Below are 26,838 nucleotides of genomic sequence, written 5' to 3'. Positions count from 1 at the left end.
CGCTAATTGGTTAGCGCAGCTAGACTGCCTCATGCCAGCCAATTAACACATGGTAAGCATGTGAGCCCTTTCCACATGCTAAATAGGTGTTAGTAAGGGCTCGCACGCTAATTACCATGCACTAATTTGGTAATTAGTGCCTGGCCATTCATGGGAAAAATGGAAATGTGGCCATTTCACAGCCGCATTAAAAATGGCCTCAGCGCACTGGGAAACCCACACACTAACATACTGCATGTTCTTTTTTAGCGCAGCTTAGTAAAAGGTCCCTTTAGTGATTCATCCTTTTACCACCTTCCATTATTCAAAATCAGTGGATATTTGATTGTTTCAAAGAATAAATGTTCTCTATTTAAAAAAAAACAAAATGGATAATCTTTGAATTAAGAGACCAACAAAATGTGTAACTTGAAGCATGGCACATTGACATTATTAATTCAAAGGGGACTTCCTTTTGCTATTTACAAGAAGATACATCTTCCTTTCTCCTGGACACAGCATACATGAATTCAGTATGTATATACCAGTATATATATATATATATATATACACACACACATATATATGTACATAAACACCTTGCTTACAGTGGTGATAAACAACATTCCACAAAGTATCGTGCCGGTCATCATACAGACAATGTGTGCCCAATGTTTCCTCAGGGTGACCACCTCCACCGTTGCCGACTGCTATAATGCTGACTCATGGTAACCATGTCCACCATGGCCTGTTGCTGTTAATGCTGACTCATCATAGTCATCACCTCGCCTCATTCAGAATGTTTTCCACTAGATCAGCTCTGGCCTGCTTTCCTAAGAGCATCCGTAGGAATCAGATGGGTTGCAATGCCTCAAAGAAGTGTTCAGGCAGCTGGGGGAGAAGGGGGAAGCCTTGGGAGCCACAGGCTATCATTGCACGTAGGGCACCCTGCGCAGTCTGGTTGCACGAGTAGACATACAAGCAAGCAAGAGATTAACTATTTACACACACGTGCCTGCAGTTTGCAATCTGCAAGTCGTTTTCATGATTTACAAAGACAATGAAAAATACTTTCTTTTGTGTTTTTGGCAGTCTCCGCGGGAAAGGTAAGTCTTTCTGTTTTCCAGACTGTGTCCATAAGTGGCAGCCATCTGTAAAGAAGATGGACCCTTGATTCTTTTTATGTTTGTTTGTTTGATTTGGTTTTGTAACCCCACAAGTCTTCCCGATCCAGGGCATCACTCAGAGGACAGAGAAAGGGTAGCCTTAATGAAAGAAAAAACATTTTCACTTTTACACTGCAAGAACACAATACAACAGCAAACATCTTCCAGAGCATTGCAGCTGGAAGACCAAGGACACAGACAACCCTCTCTCCTCTTGTTCCACACAAGCCTAGATCTACAGACGGTTAACTGGGCTTTTTGCATTTTCTCCCTGCCAGTTCATTCCCACCATGGGCATAATAACCCCATCCTAAAACCAATGGCATGTTTTTTCATCAAGCGGCAAACCCATGTTCCATCACACACAGCTTTGAGCTTCTTTTTTTCCCCAGATACTCAAAGTTGTAAGCTTCCTGCTCCTGTGTGTGTATATGAGTGTAAATGTTTCTTGTTCACATAGGTATTCATGTATTCTGTCTGTCTGTCCTAGTTAAGCTCAGCCTCTGTGAACTCTTCCTTGATGGACTGTTTGCGGGACTTGCAATCAGGGAGATCAAAACCAAAGTCTGCCCACTCGTCAGCACCGCTCCGGTTAGGGATGGTGATTGTGTGGCGCACACGGAAATGCACCGCCTCCATGACACGCTGGCGCTGGAGCTCACCCGAGCTGCCAATGGAGATGGTAGAGGCGTTGCTGCTGGATCGGATGAGCTGCTGAGTGCCGTAGTCATGGCTCTGCTTCAGTTCCTGAAGGCCTCGCCAGATGATCACCCTGTACTGCTCAGGAATTTTTAGTGCTCCAAGATCCTGTGGAAAGGGGACATCAGATGGCAATTCTGTTATTCATTAGTTCCCAGAAACATAATCAGAAAGGCCTATCCATTAAACATAAATAGAGATGAAAGCAGGCAAAATCCTCTAGGATTACTGTCCCTACAGATCCACCTTGGGGGATTCAATAGAAATAAAACAAAATAAAACATGGACAAGAAAATAAGATGATACCTTTTTTATTGGACATAACTTAATACATTTCTTGATTAGCTTTCGAAAGTAGCCCTTCTTTGTCAGATCGGAAATAAGCAAATGTTGGTAGATGACAGTATATAAGTGAAACATCAAAGCATTCCAGTGACAGTCTAACAGGATGAGGGTGGATAGGTGAGAGACAGGAAGAGTCGGGTGGATGAGGGACAGGGAGATATGCATGGAGACAGGAGAGTGACAAAGCAGTACAATTTTATGGTTTATAATAGCCTAGAAAACCCAGATCTTTGTTAATTCCATGTCTGGTGGCTGTCATCTACCAACATTTGCTTATTTCCGATCTGACGAAGAAGGGCTACCTTCGAAAGCTAATCATGAAATGTATTGTTGTGTCCAATAAAAAAGGTATCATCTTATTTTCTTTTCCATGTTTTATTTTGTTTTATTTCTATTGATTACCTTTAAAAGTGGACTAACACGGCTACCACACCTCTCTACCTTGGGGGAAGAAAGCAATTAAAGTGTGGAGTCAGCTGTCATGGAAAATAGATTTCAACTGGTGGTTTCTGTATTAAACTTGAGGTCCGGACAGAACTGCTCTGTACCCTTGGAACAGCCTTCCTGAGTTGATGTGTCACACTCCCTCTCTGGCTATGCTCAGATTCCACCCAGTGGGGTAGCTATGGGAGGCCACGGGGGCCTGGCCCCCCCAATTGGCTCTGGGGGCCCCTGGTTTGGCTGGCTGGGGTCCCTGACCCCAACCCCCGCCAGCTGAAGCATTTATCTGTCCCGCACTGGTCTCGCACGTGCCTCCTCTCCTGTTTCCAGTCGCGCCTTGCATGCTCTCGTTTTTATGAAACGAGCGTGCAGTGCACGGCGTGCTGAAAATAGGAGAGGAAGCAAGTGCAAGACCAGCGCTGGACAGATAAACGCTTCAGCTTGTGGGGGTTGGGGGCCCCCCACCAGCAAAGGTACCTTGTGGCAGCGGGGGGAGGCAGTGGCGGGAGGGGGGGGGTCGTAAGCGGTGGGGGAGGCGGGCTAAAATGTGACCCCGCACTTTGGGCTCTGGACCTCCCTCCCACCAAGGTCTGGCTATGCCCCTGGTTCCACCTCTAAACCTCACCTTTTTGAGGCTCCTTTTAAATGTTAAATCCTGGCTCGTCCAGATCGCACCCTTTTCAATGTTAACCATGTTTAGATCATTATTCTTGAAACACACCCACAAGTAAATAACATCATTTACTCATGTATATTGCATAGACCTGTAAAAACTAATTTCAGAAGACCACTATTTACACCAGTGGTGTAGCCACGGGGGGCCTGGGACTCCTAAGGTCTGCTGGTTTGGCTGGTGGGGGTCCCCAAGCCCTGCCAGCAGAAGCTTTCCTGAGGCAATATTTGCAGCCGCACTGCCTGCCCTGCTTTCCCCCTCCCTCGGGCGCATGCTCATTTTTAGTGAAATTGAGCATGTGCGAGCTTCATGCACGCTTAAATTCACTAAAAACGAGCAGGTCAGCTGGGGAGGGAAAGCAGGGCAGGCAGCGCAGTGGCAAACATTGCTGAAGGAAAGCTTCTGTTGGCGGGGCTTGGGGTCCCCCACCAGCCTAGGTATGTGGGGTTATGGCAGGGGTTGAGAGCGGCAGGGAGGCAGGGCAAAATGTCCCCCCCCCCCAATTTGGGTTCATGCTCCCTCCCAAATCGAGGTCTGGCTATTCCTCTGATTTTCACATGGAGTGCCATACCATGCAGAGAATTCAAGGGTGTGTGTCCTATTGGCGTAGCCACAGGTGGGCCTGGGTGGGCCAGGGCCCACCAACTTACGGCTCAGGCCCACCCAACAGTAGCACACATTTGGTGGTAGCTGGTGGGGATCCCAAGCTCAGCCAGGTGAAGACTTCCCCTTGATGGTAATGAAAACAGTACTCTCCATGATACCGGCACCTGCTCATGCTCTGTTTTCTGCACATGCCTGCTACAAACTGAAAAAGTGGAAAGAAGCGTTTTCCCACCTGCTGAGATATTTTTTTTTGGGAGGGGGATGAGAACACTTGGTGCCCACCCACTTCTTGCCTAGGCCCACCCAAAATCTGTAGTCTGCCCCTGGTGTGTCCATAGGTGGCAGCCATCTGTAAAGAAGATGGAGTGCAGGCCTATTTCCGATTTTACATCTATGGGGGAAAATATACACTTTGGGCTGGATTCGGTAAATTATGGCCAAAGACCTGCACTAAACTGGTGCCCTCTGCTTTTTGCAGCCACTGGATTCACGCCTGCTGAAATATGGAATAAGGACAGCATCCAACTTAGGCATGGATATGACATTATTCTACAACAACCGACTGGGCAAACGCCTTTGACGGTACTATGTAAGCCACATTGAGCCTGCAAATAGGTGGGAAAATGTGGGGTACAAATGCAACAAACAAATAAATAAATAAATAAATAAACATTGTGCCTAACTTCTGAGAACGCCCTTTGATCCACCCATACTCCTACCACTGCTACCCCCCCCCCCCCCCTTTTGAGTTGTGCACTATGAAATTTAGGTAAGGATGTTATAGGAGAGTGACCAGGGCAGATGCACAGACAAATCCAAATTGTTGCCAATTAATTCCAATTCTTGATTGTTGGCACCTTATTAATTAAGTCATTTGCATGCGCATATGCCCAAATTGGGCGATCTATATAGAATTCCGGGGTCTTTGGCCTTTACATCTGCTGAAAAGCATGCATAGGTTTTAAGAAAGTGCTCATTTCAGCCAGGGTTTTACAGGAGGAATTAGGGGCAGTGTGTTTTTTCTAAGTACATACATAAGTAATGCCACACTGGGAAAAGACCAAGGGTCCATCGAGCCCAGCATCCTGTCCACGACAGCGGCCAACCCAGGCCAAGGTCACCTGGCGAGCTTTCCAAACTTACAAACATTCTATACGTGTTATTCCTGGAATTGTGGATTTTTCCCAAGTCCATTTAGTAGTGGTTTATGGACTTGTTCTTTAGGAAACCGTCTAACCCCTTTTTAAACTCTGCTAAGCTAACCGCCTTCACCACGTTCTCTAGCGAAAAAGGTGCCAGTACTCAAATGCGTTTGTAGGCACTGCTTTTATACATAAACCCTGGTAAATGTCACTCATTTTATTAATAACAACAACAAAATCCCAGCAACCCCAATTACTTTAACTTGTCTCCACTTCTCAAGCCTTCTTACATCATTTGTGTATATATATATATATATATATATATATATATATATATATTTTTTTTTTTTTTTTTTTAATTATAAAAACGAATCTTCAGGGTTTCTTATGCAGTATTGCCCATTCTTCATTGATCCATTTTTTAAGAATATATTTTAGTAGTCAAACATAGAAACATGAAAAATGATTCACTTACTCAGCTACTTAGTTTTATAATTAAAAAAAACCAGAGCCTCTGCCAACATGGCCAGGTTTCGATACTTCCCCAGGGTAGAAGTCCGAGACATTCTGTTACACTTTCCTTTCAGCAGTATTCAATTCTAGAAATGTCTTTCCCGGTTATATGTGTCACCAAATATCCAGGCTTCTTTGGTGGCGCAATATGAATTTTACAGAAGACCGTGCATTCACCGAGCCTTGAGTGAAACAGTGCTGAACTTGTAAATGTATGGGCCTAAATATTTGTATTCCTATCTGTATAACCTAGAAAAAAATTGTTACCCCAAAACAGAGTCATTTTGGGGTAATTTTATAAAGATGGTGGGTGCCAAGAACACATGTAGCGTACACGACCTGAATACTGGCATATGCAAACACAAGTGCATTCACAGGTGGTACAGCAGATGCCAATATTTCAACTACGTGCTAGACTATAAAATGTTGCTTAAATGCACATAGTTTGAAGGTGGGCATACAGTTGGGCAGAGTCTAGGAGTATGAGCGGGGCAAACAGAAGCAGAGCCAGGTTGACAGCGCGGGGGGAGTGAAAGCGGCGCGAGAGCGGACTTCCGCCGGCGCACATTTTCAATGCAACACGATGAGAAAAAATAGGCACCAGCAGAACTCCGTTTGGGGGAGCGGCCGCTCCCCTGGCGCCCCACCTAGCTTCGCCACTGCAAACGGTCACAAATGTAAATGATAGAAGACTAGCTTTTATGTGGATTTTGTAACAATTGAGGAATGAGCATTTATACTACTACATGGCTGGTGTAAGTGGTCACACCTGCATTATCCCCCAGATTATATATATGTTGCCCAGAGTTGAGTGCCGGAATTTGCACACCGATCTGAGCTCCGTGCACAAATTAACTGTTGTTAATTGGTGCTAACAATCAATTAATGCTGTTAACGGCGCTTAATTGAAACCAATTATGGGCTACGCACAGATCTCAGATTCACGCGCTTCTCAACAACCCTGCTCAAATGTTCTTGGGAGCGTCTCAAATGGGAGGGACATGGGTGGGTCAGGGATAATTCAAGAAGTTAGGCGTGATATAACAAAATAATGGCCATCCATGCCTAACTTTGGGCGTGGGAATTACACTAGCTTCTACGAGGCGCGAGTCCCGTGCCCACAGTTAGGTGCGACTTGTGTGCTGAGCCCCTTTTTGTACCCTGTATAAAATAGGGGCTCAGCGCGGATACTTTCAGCACCTAATTTTCAGCACTATGAACAGAATTCTACCCTATATGTGCATATTTTACATGTTATGCTAGTATTATATAAAGGAACAAATGAACATAAGATTAGCCATACTGGGTCAGACCAATGGTCCATCTAGCCCGGTATCCTGCTTCCAACAGTGGCCGATCCAGGTTATAAGTACCCGGCAGAATCTCTGAGAGTAGAAATGCTACCAATGCTACCAATCCCAGGGTAAGCAGTGGCTTCCCCCAAAACTTTGTGGATGATTTTCTACTCTTCTTTCTCTAGAATCCCAAAGAGCAGCAAGATTCTGGAATCCCAAATAGTAGCAAGATTCCAGAACCCCAAAGAGAAGGAAGATTCCAGAATCCCAAATAGTAGCAAGATTCCAGAACCCCAAAGAGAAGGAAGATTCCAGAATCCCAAATAGTAACAAGATTACATGCTACTGATCCCAGGGACAGTAGTGGCTTCCCCCTTGTCTATCTCAATAGCAGACTATGGACTTTTCCTCCAGAAACTTGTCCAAACCTTTTGAAACCCAGATATGCTAACTGCTGTTAGCGTCTACATACCTATATAGAGTTGACTCAAGATTCGTGCAATCTAAGCACCTAAATATGGGCCCCCTTTATAGAACTGCCCTCTTTACATTTATACCTGTGTTGTCCCCCGGATTCTATATATGGCGCAGTGAGTAGCATGCGTTAAATTGTGCGTACGGCCAATTTACGTGCACTACTCAATTGAGTAACGAGCCACTCAGTACTGATAATTGGCTGATAACAACCAATTATCATCACAAATTGGCAATAATTGGAATTTACATAAATCCTAATATGTGTAGCTAAAAAGGGGGCTTGGCCATGGGAAGACTGTGGGTGTGTCATGAATGTTGCTTGGATTTATGTGTGTTGTTACAGAATTCGGGGGCATGCACCTACATTTAGGTGTGGGTATTTACACCAGGTTTTCACTAGCGTAAATGGCCGCACCTAAATGTAGGATTGGCCGCTGTCGTGGACAGAATGCTGGGCTCTATGAACCCTTGGTCTTTTCCCAGTGTGGCATTATTTAAGTATGTACTTAGAAAAAAAACATACTGCCCCAAATTCCTCATGTTAAACCCTGGCTGAAATTAGAACTTTCTTAAAACCTATGCACTATTCTATAAAGCATGTCTTAATGTAGATGCATTTTAGATGTGATTTACAGAATCTAACTCTGTGTGTGTAAATGTACAAATTACTGACATTGGTGTACATATATACACATAAATGTCAATTCGGCAATGACGCACCTATACAGGACTAGATTCTATATATCACGCCTAAAACTTGGCACCGAAATGAAATTTGCCTAAGCGCATTCTGTAAAGTATGCCTTAATTTAGGCATACTTTACTGAATAAGCCTAAATTTCTGAGTGGTGTATAGAATACACAGAGTGGCCATGACAGCACCTAACTCCAGGCATGACCATTTACAGCAAGTAAAATTTGGTGTAATTACCAGCGCCTAAATTAGGCGCAGAGCAGATGTATTCTATAACCCTGCACATAGTTTTCTGGAACGCCTACGACCTGCACTGCGCATCAGAATTTACGCACACTGCTTTGCAGATTATGCTTAGCGAGTAGTGCGCATGAATTCTAATTAATTGCCAATTAGTACTGAGAATTGCTTGTTAACATCCAATTATCAGTGCTGAGTAGCTAGTTAATTAATTAAGTTATGTGCATTGCTATGGAATATGCTTTGATTTCAACACGGAAATCTTGGCGCAATATATAGATTCTGGGGGGATAGTGTGTAAATATGAAGGGGGCATATACATGGGTGGGGCTCATACCTTACTGTAAGTTACATGGGCAGCTTTCATATTTAGGTTCCCACTCTTATTTATTTATTACATTTCTATCCCACATTTTCCCGCATAGCAGTAGGCTCAATGTGGCTTGCAGGTTCCGGAGAGGAGAGTACCAACTCCGGGAATATATACAGAGTGGAAAGTAGAGTAACAGTAGGTGCAAGGAAGCTGATAAGGTTCCAGAAAAGAGAATTATGCCAACTCTATGTTGGTATAACTGCAGACGCCTAAACAGTAAAGCATGTTCATACCACATTATTCTAGTGTTGCATAGCGGAACCACGGCGCCAAGGTTCCGTTATAGAATATGTAGGTGCCAATTAAAGAATGGCCTCCTTTGTGACCTGTCTCCATTCCATTCTCACAAACAGATCTCCACATTCCATTTCATTAAACAGAAACTGAGGAGGGAAGGGTGGGGGTGTCACAACTCCAACATGCATCAACCACAGGGTTATCTAATTTTCACTAGTCTACGATGTGTTATTTGTCATTTGCAGCAACTGAGTGCTGAAGTTAGTTGTTAAGATGATGACGACTACGTCTACGTTCATGCAACTAGGTCCAGCAACCAACGAAAAAAAAATCATTGTTCCTTGAAAGAGTGCTGAGAAATTGTCAGAGGGGACCATTATCAACTTATGACTTCTTTAAAATGCATTCAAGTACAAATGAGGTGTTGAATGCGAGGGCAAAACTTAGACAATTTATTTTTCACCTGAGTCTGTTTTTAATTGTACACTTATATACACAATATTGAACGTCATGGGTGTTGTAATAGAAAATACCAGGGGCATAGCCAGACACCCAATTTTGGGTGGGCCTGGGTCCAAAATGGGTGGGCAGAAGAACTCTGCCTTGTCCCACAAGTGATTTGGTCTCTCCTCTCTCACCTGCATGCTATATGGTCTCTCAAACATCCCATCTCCCCACACATACCTTTTAAGTAGCAGATTTTCACTGGCAGCAAACAGCAACTAATACACACTGCTTATGTTGACCCCACAGCCTTCCCTCTGATGCATCTTCCTGTTTCTGCATAGGCAGGACTACATCAGAGGGAAGGCTGTGGGGCGGGTGAGAGCAGTATGTATCAGTCGCTTCTCGCGGCAGGCGAAGATCTGCTATTTACAAGGTATGCAGGAGGGACAGTTGTTGGGAGTTTTTGGCTGGTGAGGCTTAGGGGTCCCTGCCAGCCAAATCATAGGTGTGCTGCTATTGGGTGGGCCTGAGCCCAAAGTGGGTAGGCATGGGCCCACCCAGGCCCACCCTTGGCTACGCCACTGGAAAATACTTTCATCAAGAGAGCAACTGAATTTCATTATGAATGGACTGACACACAGAGGGTGCTTTACTAGTGATGATATCGTATTGCCTGCAAGGTATCAGTATGCAATAATTTACTACTACCTATGACATCGATAAATGTAAGTGTGATACACCTTATGTAGAAATATCTGCTCACAAAATGGAATATCGTTTCAGTCTTCTTTGATTCATTTTAGCATGCACAATTTTGTATCAGCGTGCACTACATAATGCATGGTAAAACAAAATAGCATGGGCTAACTTGAAATGAAATTAATCAAAATGGAAAGAAAAGTTAACCCAAAGTAAAATAACATGTTTTCTCCACATACCCGTTCCATGTGGCAGAAAAACTGCTCCCTACTCTATGAAGATTGCACAAGGCCTTGGTCTATTTTGCTGTTCTCTTTGGATTACATCCTAGTAAAGTCCTACACCAGACCAGCTCTTTAGAAGGCTGCAATTGTGTTCTGTGTAAGAAAGGGTTTGCTACAGAAGTGTTTCTTACAGCCGCGATACTGCATAATACTCAAATATTGTGGAAAGTAGAGTGCGGTGAGCCAAAAATGGGACAAAGAAGACAGAGCCTTTTGCGCAGAGGAAGCAATATTTATTAGAAAACCTAACTCGGCCTATGTCTCGGCAAGGGATCCAGGGGCGTAGCCAGACTTCGGCGGAAGGGAGGTCCAGAGCCCGAGGTGAGGGGGCACATTTTAGCCCCCCCCGGCGCCACCGCCCCCCCCACCATTGCTGACCCCTCCCCCACTGCCGCCGCCGCCACCACCAACTTTGACAACCCCTGCTGACGACCCTCTCGACCCCCCTCCCTCCGACGACCCGCTCAACCCCCCCTCCCGCCACCAACCCTCCCCCGCCGCCGCAGTCGTCACCGTGGGCTACCTTTGCTGGAGGGGGACCCCCAATCCCTGCCAGCCGAGGTCCTCTTCTTCCCGCGAAGGCTTCATTCTGTTTCTGACGTTGTACATGCAGGACATCAGACTCACAGAAACAGAACAAAACCTTGCAAGATGGCTTCGTTCTGTTTCTGTGAGTCTGACGTCCTGCACGTCAGAAACAGAATGAAGCCTTCGCGGGGAAAAGAGGACCTCGCGATTGGGGTCCCCCGCCAGCAGTGCTTTTTTTGTAGAAAAAAAGGTGCCGGTACTCATTGTGGGCGGGGTCACCACACATGGCACCGCCCCTATTATAGCCACACCCACATTAGCCACACCCCTTTTACCAGCCATGGCGCATATAAACAGACATCATTGAAAATATTATACTAGTATAGGAGAAAAAATAATGTGATTTTGTTTTCATTATAAATAATTTCTGTAAGCTCTTACAGCTCCGGTATACCCAGTGCAAAATAAGACAAATTCCAAACACTAAAATGAAAATAAAATGATTTTTTCTACCTTTGTTGTCTGGTGACTTTGTTTTTCTATCCATATTGGTCCCAGTCTCTGATTCTGCTGCTCTCTATCTGTTCTCTTAACTCCGTTTCCAGGGCTTTCTTTCCATTTATTTCTTTACTTTCCTCCTTTCTTCTTCTTTTGTTGCCCTGCATCCATAAGTAAAAGCTGGGTCCTCCTCCATGGAATTGACTGGAGGAGGTATAACATGGATCCAGCTTTTGCCTATTTTCTCCATCCATGTGCAGTTTTTCTCCTCTTCCCTTTCCCTCATCTCCATCCATGTGCATCTTCTTTTTTCTTTCCTCCCCTCCATTCATGTCCAGCACTTCTCCTCTCTCTCCCCTCCATCCATGTCCAGCATTTCTCACCTCTCTTCCCTCCTCTATATCCATATAAAGCAATAATTCTCTCTCCTCTCCTCCATCCAAGTCAGCATTTCTCCTCTCTCCTAGCCAACTCCTCCATCCATGTCCAGCAATTCTCCTCTATCTCCTGCTCTCCTCTCCATCCATTTCTAGCATTTCTCCTCTCTCTCCTCTCATCCATGTCCAGCAATTCTCTCTTCCCTGTCCAGCGATTCTCCTCTCTCCCCTCCATGTCCAGCAATTCTATCTTGCCTGCCCTCCCCTCCATGATCAGCAATTATCTCATCCCTGCCCTCCCATCAATGTCCAGCAATTCTCTCTCCCCTGCCCTTCCCTCCCATCCCATGTCCAGCAATTCTCTCTCCCCTGCCCTTCCCTCCCATGTCCAGCAATTCTCTCTCCCCTGCCCTTCACATGTCCAGCAATTCTCTCTCCCTTGCCCTTCCCTCCCAGCCCATCCAATGTCCAGCAATTCTCTCTCCCCTGCCCTTCCCATGTCCAGCAATTCTCTCTCCCCTGCCCTTCCCTCCCATTGATTTCCAGCAATTCTCTCTCCCCTACCCTTCCCATGTCCAGCAATTCTCTCTCCCTTGCCCTTCCCTCCCATCCCATTGATTTCCAGCAATTCTCTCTCCCCTGCCCTTCCCTCCCATCCCATGTCCAATTCTCTCTCCCCTGCCCTTCCCTCCCATCCCATTGATTTCCAGCAATTCTCTCTCCCCTGCCCTTCCCTCCCATCCCATGTCCAGCAATTCTCTCTCCCCTGCCCTTCCCATGTCCAGCAATTCTCTCTCCCCTGCCCTTCCCTCCCATCCCATGTCCAGCAATTCTCTCTCCCCTGCCCTTCCCTCCCATCCCATTGATTTCCAGCAATTCTCTCTCCCCTGCTCTTCCCTCCCATCCCATGTCCAGCAATTCTCTCTCCCCTGCCCTTCCCTCCCATCCCATTGATTTCCAGCAATTCTCTCTCCCCTGCCCTTCCTTCCCATGTCCAGCAATTCTCTCTCCCCTGCTCTTCCCTCCCATCCCATGTCCAGCAATTCTCTCTCCCCTGCCCTTCCCTCCCATCCCATTGATTTCCAGCAATTCTCTCTCCCCTGCCCTTCCCTCCCATGTCCAGCTATTCTCTCTCCCCTGCTCTTCCCTCCCATGTCCAGCAATTCTCTCTCCCCTGCTCTTCCCTCCCATCCCATGTCCAGCAATTCTCTCTCCCCTGCCCTTCCCTCCCATCCCATTGATTTCCAGCAATTCTCTCTCCCCTGCCCTTCCCTCCCATGTCCAGCAATTCTCTCTCCCCTGCTCTTCCCTCCTATCCCATGTCCAGCAATTCTCTCTCCCCTGCTCTTCCCTCCTATCCCATGTCCAGCAATTCTCTCTCCCCTGCCCTTCCCTCCCATGTCCAGCAATTCTCTCTCCCCTGCTCTTCCCTCCTATCCCATGTCCAGCAATTCTCTCTCCCCTGCCCTTCCCATGTCCATCAATTCTCTCTCCCCTGCCCTTCCCTCCCATTATTTCCAGCGATTCTCCGCCTCTCCCCTGCCCTCCCATCGACGTGCAGCGATTTTTCTGTCCCTCCCCTGCCCTCACCTCTCTCATATCCAGCGATTCTTCGTCCCTCAGCGTCCTCCTTCACTGCCTGCCAGCTAGCGTCGGACTCAGAAGCGAACGGTGCAGGCAGCGATTGGCTGGCAGCGTCGTAGCTTCCCTTTGCATGTCCCGCCTACAACTTCCTGTTTACGCATAGGCGGGACTTGCAGAGGGAAGCTACGACGCTGCCAGCCAATCGCTGCCTGTACCGTTCGCTTCTGAGTCCGACTGGCTGACAGGCAGTGAAGGAAGACCCTGGGGGACGAAGAATCGCTGGATATGAGAGAGGTGAGGGCAGGGGAGGGACGGAAAAATCGCTGCACGTCGATGGGAGGGCAGGAGAGAGGCGGAGAATCGCTGGAAGTAATGGGAGGGGAGGGGAGGAGGAGAAAAAGGTGCCGGTACGCCGTACCGTTGCGTACCGGCACAAAAAAAGCACTGCCCGCCAGCAAAGGTAGCCCACGGCGACAACGGCGGTGGGGGAGTCAAGAGGGCCGACGGTGGGAGGGGGGTCAAGAGGGTCATCGGCAGGGGGGTCCAGGGCCACATCTACGGGGGCCCAGGCCCCCATGGCCCCACGTAGCTATGCCACTGCAGGGATCATATGATGATCTCACACAATAAATGCTTCCTGTACAGTTCAATTGTCAATGTATGTCAAGTAAGTCAAATCATAGGGTTGCCAGATCGGCATTATCCTCACAAAATGAACTGTGCAGGAAGCATCTAGTGCATGAGACCGTCATATGTCCCCTGATGCAGGCATCTTGCCAAAACACAGGTCGTGTTGGGTTTTCTAATAAATATTGCTTCTCCTACCCAAGAGGCTCTGTCTTCTTTGTCCCATTTTTGGCCTACCACACTCTAGTTTCTGCAATTAATACTCAAGTATAACATGTTTTTATCTCCTTTTATGAGTATGTATAAGAACAATAGCATTAGAAACAAAAATGAAATTATCAGAAAGCATCATCTAAGCGAAGACACCAATGGGGACAGAAGATGCAAACCTCAAAGCTGAGAGCCTAAGAGAAGTTGTAAATGGACAGACTCAGCTTCTGGCCTTAAAATTCTTTCCACTCCATCCAGTATCACCAACCTAGCACATCAGCTTCCCAAAAACATTTACCTCCATGGTTAGGTTCTGCAGATGGTAAATATTCTGTAACCCCTGGGACGTGAAATACTCGATGCAGTTTGGACACCCCAATCCTGTTAAAAAACTGCAGAAAAAGAGTTTGGAAAGTAAAGTTGTATTAACTACTCAGGCACAGAAGATGTGTTGGGTGTCTTAGTCCTTGGGGAAGTACTTCCAGGGACACAGCGGTTTTCATGACCCATAGGTCTTGCTCCTGTGGCAATAAGGTGACCATGTTCCTATTCTGCCTGAGCCACGTGATCAGTTCATGGGCCAGTTCATAGCTTTGGGTTTTCTTTTCCCTGCTAAAGAAGAACTGCCTTTTCCTTAGGCTGCAGTGATGTGATGTGATAATGGAAAGCAACAGCAGGCCAACCATCCAAGACTGGCAGTGTGGCATCATGGTAACAGCTCCAAACTTTAATCTGCAAGAAATTCTGAGAACCTCTGTGGCATAATGGAGAATCCTGAAGCACTCATCTTGTGCCAGGCTTCATCGGTTCATGCTGCCTGATCAAAGTACACAGGAAGCCCTGTGGGCGTAAGATCAAACTTCTACTCTTGACACGGTAGACTTTTGTGGATAAGTACATAAGTATATAAGCACTGCCATGCTGGGAAAAGACCAAAGGTCCATCAAGCCCAGCACTCTGTCTCCGACAGCGCCAATCCAGGCCCAAAGAACCCGGCGAAAACCCAAAATTTAATAATGATCAATGGACTCCTCTTGATAATCTCTATTACTGACGGTGGATGAAGCTACATGTAGTTTCACCAAATTGTTTTTGCTATTACCTTGTATCACACACAGTTCCGGCCTAAGAAAAGAGCAGTTCTTTAAGCAATACGATGATTAGAAACCCAAGAATATTCCCAGAGGTTACCACCTAGTCATCCGAAACTAAAATGCCATACAGTATAAATTATGTTACATAGGCAATGACTTAGATTGATGGAGGTTCTTAGGTTGTACAACCCTTCTCATCATTCACTCAGGTGTGTCTATCATGGCCTTTCAATAACCTACAGAAAGTCATAAGTTGGTACTTATTCTTTGCAATGACTAGAGCCCTGCTCTATTTCTATAAACAAATACAAAGAAGTAGAGGATGACTCACGACTTCCACATGTGAACGGAGAACAGAAGATCTGTAATGACTCACCAGATCAAGACCCAACACGGGGCTGTGTTTCGGCGGTCAGGGGTCGCATACAAACACTCTTAGAGAGCAATGAACTGCGTACGGTGCTGAAGCACTCGGCCGTACAGCGATTTATTTATTTATTTATTGCATTTGTATCCCACATTTTCCCACCTATCTGCAGGCTCAATGTGGCTTACAAAAATCTGTTATGGCAACGCCACACCAGGGTCAATAATACAATTGGTGTTTCACAGAAAATAGAGAGAGCAAGAGGATTTGGTTAAGGAATTGTAGAGTAGGACAATCTGAATGGAAGGTGTTTAGGTGTTGTGTTGTAGTTAGTTATGGGTTCTCGTGGTAAGCCTTGTTAAAGAGATAGGTTTTCAGAGCTTTGCGGAAGCTATTTAGTTCGTTGTAATCTGCAGTGCGTTGTACTTCAGTTATTTCTGTTACTTTTTGTGATATATCCCAATCCAGCACCATACACAGTTCATTGTTCTCTAAGAGTGTTTGTATGCGACCCCTGATGCAGGCGGACCGACCGCCGAAACACAGCCCCGTGTTGGGTCTTGATCTGGTGCTTCAATAACGATCTTCTGTTCTCCGTTCTCGTGTGGAAGTCATCAGCCATCCTCTACTTCTTTGATATTTGATTTGGACTTAACGTAGAGGTTTTCTCTTGCTTTTCCTTTGGCTATTGTCTACTTCTATTATATTTTGTGCCTAATATTCAGCACAAAGATGAAACAGACCAAACGATGAAAACAGAAGAGAGAAACCTCAGAAAGCAAGCATATTAAACAGCAAAAAATATGTAACCATTCCTCTCTAAAAGGAGATGTGTCAGGAAAAAAAAAGTATCACATAACTGGTAAAATGTGCAGCGGAAGTCTTACATTCTGAATTTTAATCATGGAGCCAAAATAAGAATTAAAACTTCAATCAAAATTATTTCACTTGAAACGAGAATAAAACTAAAAGCTACATTACTGTATATTCCCAAGTTAACACAGTGAAGCCTGGAAGCCACTAAAGGGGAGGGAGGGGGTAATTCTATGTCTATTGTAGGCTCAGGTATGGTGCCTATTTTCAGTCTATTCTATATTTAAAAAGCAGGCACCTACTTTCTTTACAGAATACTAGTATAACTGGCAGTAAACCGCATACATCCAGGCATGACGCCTAGATGTACACATGAATGTATGAAGCCTGGACGCATTTAACATCTTTTTTTCCTGTGCGTACATCAGAAGAAAAAGATGGTCATTGAGTTATGAATTCTTAGGAAGGATGCTGAATGAAGAGGAGCCAGGACTGAAGTCTTGAGATACTGTTGCTGTGCTCACTTTCTTTCTGTACCAGTCACAAAAGTAATCTTTGTTTTTCAAAGAATTTTGGTGACCCCTGCGGCAGGCGGTTGTATCTGCTGAAACACGGCCCGTGTTGGGTCAGTTGCGTCTGGTGCCTACACTAAAGTATCGTAAGCAACAATTCCCTGCTGGTCCTTGTGTCAAACTCTACTTTCACTTTGGTCTGCATGAATGTATGTACATTATAATATTCTAGAATTTATGCGCGTAATGTGTGCTTCATCCACTTTCTGCCCAAAGTCAACTCATGGGCATACCTATTGGCAAAGTGTGCACCATCAAAGCATGGCATGCACTATTCCACGAGTCGGGATTCTATCAGAGGTCAGTAATGCATGTAAAAGGCCATTTACACACTTCCTGCTACCCAAAGGTAAGTGGTTCCTTATAGAGCTACCCACTGACTCCCTAATTCTATAAATCAGCCCGCACAATTTGATGCTTAGCAGACACAGTTGTGCATGCAAGTTATAGAATAGTGTCAGTTGCTCGCGTCATTTTAATATTATATAATATATATTTGGTGTTAACCATCAATTATTGGCTATAATTGGCATTAATATGCAGTTACATTTGTAACTGCTTTTAGTTGGGATTCTGCAAATTGTGAAGTCCTTTTACTAAGCTGCGGTAAAAGGGGGCGTTAGCATCAGCATGTGTTTTTGACGTGCGCTGAGGCCCCCTTTTATTGCAATAGGTAAAAGGCTATCTTTCTTTTTTCCTGAAAAGAAATGGCAATGCAGTAAGTGAACCACTTACCACGTGGCCATTTCAGAGGGGGAGCAGGGGTGTAGCCAGATTTCGGCGGGAGGGGGATCCAAAACCCGAGGTGAGGGGGCACATTTTAACCCCCCCCCCCCTGGTGTCGCCGACCCCCCCTCCCCGCCACCACCACCTTTGACACCCTGGCGCCAACCCTTTCGATCCCCCCCTTCCTGCCACCAACAACCCTCCCCCACCGCCATTGGGTACCTTTCCTGGTGGGGGGTCCCTAACCCCCGCCAGCCGAAGTCCTCTTCTCCGGCGCAGCCGCGTTGCTGATCTGCAAGGCTTCTGTTTCTGTGAGTCACGTCAGACTCACAGAAACAGAAGCCTTGCAGATCAGCAACGCGGCTGCGCCGGAGAAGAGGACTTTGGCTGGCAGGGGGTGGGGACGCCTGCCAGCAAAGGTACCCGACAGCGATGGCAGGAAGGGGGGGGGGGGTCAAAGGGGTTGGCGGTGGGCGCACCAACCCTTTAGTAAAAGGGCCCCCGTGTGCACAAAATTCATAGCATGCGCAATGGCAGGATAAGCGTGGACCAGGGAGGGGCATGGCTGGGTTAGGAGCATGCCTAGCACTTACAAGCACGGCTTCTACAATATGAGCAGTTATTATTGCCAATAGGCATGAGCATTGACTCCAGCCAGTGAGCTAGTGGAGGTGCTTACGCCAAAAGTTAGGTATAAAACTATGAACTTGCATCATCCCAGCACCTACCTTTAGGCAACTTATACTGAACAGCCCCTAAGAGGGTAATTTGATAGCAGGATGTCTAGATTAAAAGGACAGGAAGGCGCCTATAGTCTTTATTAAATAGTCCAAAAATAGGCGCCTATGTGCCTTTTAAAATACTAGCACAAATCCTGCAGAAATCACACCCAGGGTCAAGGTGCGAACATTAGGCCTGCTCGAGAGCAGATGTACATATTTGCATGTACAATGCGCTTGTAAAATCAGACTCCATCCACGCCCTGCCCAAACTTCGCCTCGAACATGTCTACTGTACTACAAACTGACTTGCAGCACTTGTACGTTTATATATTTATTTTAAATACTTCTAACCCGCCTATACGCTAAGTAGTATATAAGGTGTGACTTAATATTATAATGCCCATCCACTTGAATTAATCAGCATTTTACATGCAAAAATGGCCTATGAAATTGTCCTCTAAAAGTCTGGCAGATTTACATGAAACTGTCAAGACAGATGTCAAAACAGGACCTAAAACAGATCTTGGGAATGAATAATTTTTTTTCTCTTCTATTTTTGAATTAAGTTTGGACTTTAGAACTTAGAACACAGAAAATGTCAGCAGCAGTGGCATAGCTAGGTGGGGCGCCAGGGGAGCGGCCGCTCCCCCAAACGGAGTTCTATTTTTTTTCGTTGTGTAGCACTGAAAATGTGCACTGGCGGAAGTCCGCTCTCGCTCCCCCTGTGCCGTCAACCTGGCAGAACCTGGTCAGCAGATAAAGACCACACAGCCTATCTAGTCTGCTCATCTATACCAGCTTCTAAGCTCTCTCATTCTCCCTGTCTCCTCAGCTCGAAACCTTGGGGTCATCTTTGACTCTTCTCTCTCCTTCTCTGCTCATATCCAGCAGATTGCCAAGACCTGTCGTTTCTTTCTTTACAACATCCGTAAAATCCGCCCCTTTCTTTCCGAGCACTCTACCAAAACCCTCATCCACACCCTTGTCACCTCTCGTTTAGACTACTGCAATCTGCTTCTTGCTGGCCTCCCACTTAGTCACCTCTCCCCTCTCCAGTCGGTTCAAAACTCTGCTGCCCTTCTCATCTTCCGCCAGGGTCGCTTTACTCATACTACCCCTCTCCTCAAGACCCTTCACTGGCTCCCTATCCGTTTTTGCATCCTGTTCAAACTTCTACTAACCTTCTACAAACCTTCTACAAACTTCTGCTGCTCCCCAGTATCTCTCCACACTTGTCCTTCCCTACACCCCTTCCCGTGCACTCCGCTCCATGGATAAATCCTTCTTATCTGTTCCCTTCTCCACTACTGCCAACTCCAGACTTCGCGCCTTCTGTCTCGCTGCACCCTACGCCTGGAATAAACTTCCTGAGCCCCTACGTCTTGCCCCATCCTTGGCCACCTTTAAATCTAGACTGAAAGCCCACCTCTTTAACATTGCTTTTGACTCGTAACCACTTGTAACCACCTGCCTCCACCTACCCTCCTCTCTTCCTTCCCGTTCACATTAATTGATTTGATTACTTTATTATTTTTTGTCTATTAGATTGTAAGCTCTTTGAGCAGGGAGTGTCTTTCTTCTATGTTTGTGCAGCGCTGCGTACGCCTTGTAGCGCTATAGAAATGCTAAATAGTAGTAGTAGCTTCTAAACTCAACTGGCACTTCCTCTCCCTTAGATATCCTGCCTGCCAGCCCTATGCTTTCTTGAATTTTGATTACAGTCCTCGTCTCCACCAACTCCACTGGAAGGCTGTTCCACACATCCACCCCCCTTTCTGTAAAGAAGAATTTTCCTTAAATTATTCCCAAATCTATCACCTTTCACCTTGATCATATGACCCCCTCATTCCAGAGCTTCCTTTTAGACTTGCCTCCTGCGCATTTATACCATGGAGATACTTAAATGTCTCCCCTCTCCCACCTTTCTTCCAAAGTATACATATTGAGATCTTTATGTCTGTCCCCATATGCTTTAGGATGAAGATCACTGACCATTATAGTAGCTGCCCTTAGGACCGGCTCTATCCTGTTATATCCTGATTTCAGCTCTTTGATTTGATTAAAACTGAGAATGCACTAAGGATTACAGTGCACATTTTACCACCGTTACAACATCTGTTTATATATATATATATATATATATATATATATATATATATATATATATATATATATATATCTTTCTGTGTTAATACTCGTTAAGAAGTTAGTTTGCTTATGTAAAAAGACCTCTATTCATTATTGGGCTACTCACGTCAGTTGTGTTCAGTCACCTAACGTGTTAAGTATTTCCAAAATCATTCTCTGCATTGCACTTTAAAAAGAACTGTGTACCAACATGCAATGGCTATGCAGTGATTGGTTAGCAAAATAGTTATGAATGTTTTATTGTTCATGGGTAGCAAAAGGAGGGGTGGGTATTCAAAGCAATTTAACTGGCCAGAAACAGCTCCTGGCTGGTTGAATCACCTGTTCGGGACTAACTGCTAATTTTCAATGGCACTTAACCGGTTGGTGCCACTGAAAATAGCCAGTCAGTGCCGAACTGGTGATTTAATGGCAACATTCTGAGGGTGGAGTCTGCACTTTGCCAGTTAAGTGCTGATATATAGCATTTAACTGGCAAGGTTAACCGCATAAATAGAACTGGATAAAAGTTAGTCCTATCTTAGGGGTCCTTTCACCAAGCTGCGGGAAAAAGCCCCGAAAAAAATGGCCATGCGGTAAGATTACTCTTACTGCATGGCCATGCAGGGGGGAGCACTTACAGCCGCCCATTCAGGAGGTAGTAAGGGCTCCCGCGGTAACCGGGCAGTGCACGGCGATGCCCCATTACTGCTAAGTTAGCACAGTGCTGTAAAATTTACGACACACTGGAAATGGTGCACACTCGAGATGGAACTACCACCAGCGGCCCTGTTGGGCCAGCGATAGTTCCGTGTTAGCGTGCGGTAAACCCAAGTTGGGCCTACCGCCGCTTTGTAAAAAAGGCCCCTTAATGTGGTAACCCATAGCCGGTTAACTGCTGAATATCACACTTAACTCGCTACACGTTAGCCAGCACAGGAAACCTGGAAATTCAATGTCGGTGACCAGACATGGCCCAGCATGACACTGCGGGCCACGACACTGACAGCGTTCAGCAAAACACTGAATTTTGGGCCCATAGTTGTTTAAAAAAGAATTTCATGATCTTGCTAAAGGATTCAGTGCCTTATTAGTACACCATTAGACATCAACTGATCTTTCGTAGCATTTTCCCATTAATAGCACACCAACCCAAAAGAAAGGGAAAGTGCATCTGGAATCAGGGCCGCCGAGAGCCAGGGCCGGGCCCCCCCCCCCACCCGAGATTACGTTGCGCCCCCCCCCCACCCGAAGTCACCGGGCCCCCCCTCCACCCGCTGCCGGGCCCTCTCTGAACTAACCTGAAGCGCTTTCACCTTCGGAGCAACCTGAACCAGCAACAGCAGCAGCTCAGACCTCTCCTTCCTTCCGTGCCCCGCCCTCGCGGACGTTACGTCAGGCGAGGGTGGGACACGGAAGGAAGGAGAGGTCTGCCCTGCTGCTGCTGCTGCTGGTTGCTCCGAAGGTGAAAGCGCTTCAGGTTAGTTCCTGGAGCGACGGCGGGCGGGCCGGACTGCAGCGGCGCTGGGCCCCACCACGGAGGCCCGGGTCCGGGGACTTTTGTCTCCCCTGTCCCCCCCTCTTGGCGGCCCTGTCTGGAATCACATGGGTTAGAATGGTCAACTGATGCACTTGGGAACCTATTGAGCACGAGTTCATTTTTCTTTCAACCAGTTAAAGATTTGGTGTCATCTTTTGCATGTGCCGTAGTTATTCAGCTAAGTTGGGGGCAGGGGCTTAGTCTTTACCAGAGGTGCTTGTCTGGTGTTGCTCATTTGAAACAACTAGCAGTGATTTTTCAGCTGGAAGAGGCGACCAGTTAAGCAGTTTCTACAGACAGATTTCTAGGTTAGGACTGGAAATAAATGAAAGGGAAGCACTGGAGACACATTGTTCTACCTGACGAGACCGGGGTCAGGGTTGTAGGGAGGAGGAGGCGTGCAGTGCGACGTGGACACCATGGACTGGGAGGAATGGGCTCCATTCATCTCCCCATTCGATTGCATGGGGTGACTGTTCAGCATTCCAGATCCTAGGACATAGGAAAGAGAAATCAGGAGTGACATCTGTAGAGCACTTAAACATCACGCACTTTCATCTCTTTGACTGTAAGCTCTCCTATTGCTCCGATCACTAATGTCACAAAGCTGGGTTCTTCATTTTCTACATTTATTGATACCCTGCAAGGACCTCTACTGCTGACTGGAGTGACCTCTCCCTAAGGAATCACATAGGTTGAAAGGTTGTATTCCTGTGGCTGCCACTGCTGGCAGGAGGACACACGTTAAATTAGACTGGGGATTGAGAAAGAGGGGGAGATGTCCAACCACGGGTGGGGGACAGATGTTGGACCACAGGAGCCCCAGTAACTGTGTGGCCCAGCTTTCCCCCCTCCCAACACTGGCCCTGCTGGATGGTCTGAGACCATCTGTGCAGTCACAAAAAACTTGCGGTTGATCCTGTCTAGATGACCTGAAGTCAGGCTAGTAGCACAGTGGTTTTCATGCTATGTACCAAGAATTTGCATGGGATAGAGATATAGAAAATGGAGGCAGGACCCTAGTACTAAGCGACATGCTTGCAAACCCTTCCGATCCTTACCCATGGGTCCCAGGTTAGGCCCAGTGTTGGAGCTGTGCTGAGGAGGCTGCCCCACCAGCTGGTTGACTGATGGCAGTTTATTGACGCTGCAGTGTACTTTGTTCATCGGGGATAGAACCGGACCATAGGAAGAGGGCGACTGCAGATGGCTTCTGCTCAGAAACGATAACACAGCGTATTCAGTCTTTCCTTCCAAATCAACAAAAGGCTTCTTGAACTAACCCTTCTCTTTAACTAAAATACTGGACTACATCCTATTAATATAATTCCATGACTTCTTTTAATATACAATGGGGCTCATTTCAAAGCACTTGGACTTACAAAGTTCCATAGGTTACTATCAGGCTCATTTTCGAAAGAGAAGGACGCCCAATCGAAAGATGGGCGTCCTTCTCACAGGGTCGCCCAAATCGGCATAATCAAAAGCCGATTTTGGGCATCTCCAACTACTTTCCGTCGCGGGGATGACCAAAGTTCACGGGGGCGTGTCAGAGGCATAGCGACGAGCACTTGGACGACTTTACCTGGTCCTATTTTTCTTACGACCAAGCCACAATAAGGTGCCTGAACTGACCAGATGACCACCGGAGAGAGTCAGGGATCACCTCCCCTTACTCCCCCAGTGGTCACTAACCCCCTCCCACCTTCAAAAAACATCTTTAAAAATATTTTGTGCCAGCCTCTATGCCAGCCTCAGATGTCATACTCAGGTTTGTGACAGCAGTATGCAGGTCCCTGGAGCAGTTTTAGTAGGTGCAGTGCACTTCAGGCAGGAGGACCCAGGCCTATCCCCCCCTACCTGTTACACTTGTGGAGGTAAATGTGAGCCCTCCAAAACCCACTGTACCCACATATAGGTGCCTCCCTTCACCCGTAAGGGCTATGGTAGTTGTGTACAGTTATGGGTAGTGGGTTTTGGGGGGGGGGGGGGTTTGGGGACTCAGCACACAAGGTAAGGGAGCTATGTACCTGGGAGCAATTTCTGAAGTCCACTGCAATGCCCCCTAGGGTGTCCGGTTGGTGTTCTGGCATGTGAGGGGGACCAGGAATGCTGGCTCCTCCCACGACGAAAGGGCTTGCATTTGGTCATTTCTGAGATGGGCGTCCTTGGTTTCCATTATCGCCGAAAATCAAGAATGACCAAGTCTAGGGACGACCATCTCTAAGGACAACCTAAATGTCAAGATTTGGGCGTCCCCGACCGTATTATCGAAACGAAAGATGGACGTCCATCTTGTTTCGATAATACAGGTTTCCCCGCCCCTCCACCGGGATGTTTTGCGAAGATGTCCTCAGCAAAACTTGGGCGTCCCTTTCGATTATGCCCCTCCACGTAACTTTGTAAATCTAAGTGCTTTGAAAATACTCCTCAATATATCATACCAGTAGAATTTGCATTTTGTAAAACAACAAGGTATTAATTAAGGAAATCAGAATATTAATCTGTTTCTGTGCAGAGAACTGATTCTATTGAAGGTTCAGACAGTAGAACTTATAATACTCCATAAAAAATGTCAAAGTGTAGGACTGTGCACCAATACAGGCTTTTCCCACTTTGCTTCTGTATGTTTTGAGTCTCTTATTAACTTACAAAATCTAGAGTACTTACTAGATTCATTACATAGTATTCGGTTGGTTGTAATGCTGACCATCCCATGACTCAGAAATCACCCATCCGGAAGATTGGAGGGTGGCCAATGTAACGCCCATTTTTTAAAAAGGCTCCAGGGGAGATCCGGGAAATTATAGACCGGTGAGTCTGACGTCGGTGCCGGGGAAAATGGTAGAGGCTATTATCAAAAACAAAATTACAGAGCACATCCGAGGACATGGATTACTGAGACCAAGTCAGCATGGCTTTTGTGTGGGGAAATCTTGCCTGACCAATTTACTTCAATTCTTTGAAGGAGTGAACAAATATGTGGACAAAGGGGAGTCGGTTGATATTGTGTATCTGGATTTTCAAAAGGCGTTTGACAAGGTACCTCATGAAAGGCTACAGAGGAAATTGGAGGGTCATGGGATAGGAGGAAATGTCCTATTGTGGATTAAAAACTGGTTGAAGGATAGGAAACAGAGAGTGGGGTTAAATGGGCAGTATTCACAATGGAGAAGGGTAGTTAGTGGGGTTCCTCAGGGGTCCGTGCTAGGACCGCTGCTTTTTAATATATTTATAAATGATTTAGAGATGGGAGTAACTAGCGAGGTAATTAAATTTGCTGATGACACAAAGTTATTCAAAGTCGTTAAATCGCGACAGGATTGTGAAAAATTACAAGAGGACCTTACGAGACTGGGAAACTGGGCGGCTAAATGGCAGATGATGTTTAATGTGAGCAAGTGCAAGGTGATGCATGTGGGAAAAAAGAACCCGAATTATAGCTACGTCATGCAAGATTCCACGTTAGGAGTTACGGACCAAGAAAGGGATCTGGGTGTCGTCGTCGATAACACACTGAAACCTTCTGCTCAGTGTGCTGCTGCGGCTAAGAAAGCGAATAGAATGTTGGGTATTATCAGGAAAGGTATGGAAAACAGGTGTGAGGATGTTATAATGCCGTTGTATCACTCCATGGTGCGACCGCACCTTGAGTATTGTGTTCAAATCTGGTCGCCGCATCTCAAGAAAGATATAGTAGAATTGGAAAAGGTGCAGCGAAGGGCGACTAAAATGATAGCGGGGATGGGACGACTTCCCTATGAAGAAAGACTAAGGAGGCTAGGGCTATACAGCTTGGAGAAGAGACGGCTGATGGGAGACATGATAGAGGTATATAAAATAATGAGTGGAGTGGAACAGGTGGATGTGAAGCGTCTGTTCACGCTTTCCAAAAATACTAGGACTAGGGGGCATGCGATGAAACTACAGTGTAGTAAATTTAAAACAAATCGGAGAAAATTTTTCTTCACCCAACGTGTAATTAAACTCTGGAATTCGTTGCCGAAGAAAGTGGTGAAGGCGGTTAGCTTAGCAGAGTTTAAAAAGGGGTTGGACGGTTTCCTAAAGGACAAGTCCATAAACCGCTACTAAACAGACTTGGAAAACTCCAAAATTCCAGGAATAACATGTATAGAATGTTTGTACGTTTGGGAAGCTTGCCAGGTGCCCTTGGCCTGGATTGGCCGCTGTCGTGGACAGGATGCTGGGCTCGATGGACCCTTGGTCTTTTCCCAGTATGGCATTACTTATGTACTTATGTACATCTTCCCCTCGACACGTTCATTTCTGTAGCATGCTATATACTCACATACACACAAATTCATTCTTCCAGCACTGCGTTGGCTACACTTTCTTTTCTTTTAATTTTATTGCATTTTTATTACAACAAGTATCCATTATTAATATATACATTATAGTGACCAATGAGTAAACAGCTTGACAATTTCCAATACAACCTTACAGATTTTCCCAAACCCATAACAACCTGTCCCTGCCCTGATTTCCAGTTTCTCTCTTCATAACTAGCCCCACTGTCCTTCACCTTAAGGTTGTTACTTCTTACTGCACAACCTCTTCCTCAACATTATATACAACACATTTCTGGGTAAAAGGATCCCAGACCTGCCCAAATTGGTTAAATGCTTCACCTAAATGGCTCTGGCCTTTTCTGTTATCTATGTCCCCCATAAGCAGCAGCCAGTGATCAGTCAGCAGGGCAAACTGTGCCTTCTTGAAAGCTGC

General features: G+C 46.1%; 1 protein-coding gene across 2 annotated transcripts in view; it reads right to left on the bottom strand.

Annotated features, from left to right (window-relative positions):
- Nucleotides 1-423: 423 nt before the first annotated feature.
- Nucleotides 424-26,838, bottom strand: part of TP73 (tumor protein p73) — a 240,611-nt gene continuing 214,196 nt past the window's right edge. For both annotated transcript variants that reach the window (XM_030185833.1, XM_030185834.1), the window contains exons 11-14: nt 23,157-23,308; nt 22,455-22,587; nt 14,433-14,526; nt 424-1,952 (exon numbers count right to left, since the gene is read on the bottom strand). In XM_030185833.1, the coding sequence (XP_030041693.1) occupies nt 1,632-1,952; nt 14,433-14,526; nt 22,455-22,587; nt 23,157-23,308 (700 nt within the window). In that variant the 3' untranslated portion in view covers nt 424-1,631. The remainder of the gene's footprint in view (nt 1,953-14,432; nt 14,527-22,454; nt 22,588-23,156; nt 23,309-26,838) is intronic.

This window comes from Microcaecilia unicolor, chromosome 13 (genome assembly GCF_901765095.1).
Source record: "Microcaecilia unicolor chromosome 13, aMicUni1.1, whole genome shotgun sequence".
Lineage (NCBI taxonomy): Eukaryota > Metazoa > Chordata > Amphibia > Gymnophiona > Siphonopidae > Microcaecilia > Microcaecilia unicolor.
The sequence above is the reverse complement of the archived record's forward strand: the minus strand, read 5'-3'. Positions and strand labels throughout refer to the sequence as shown.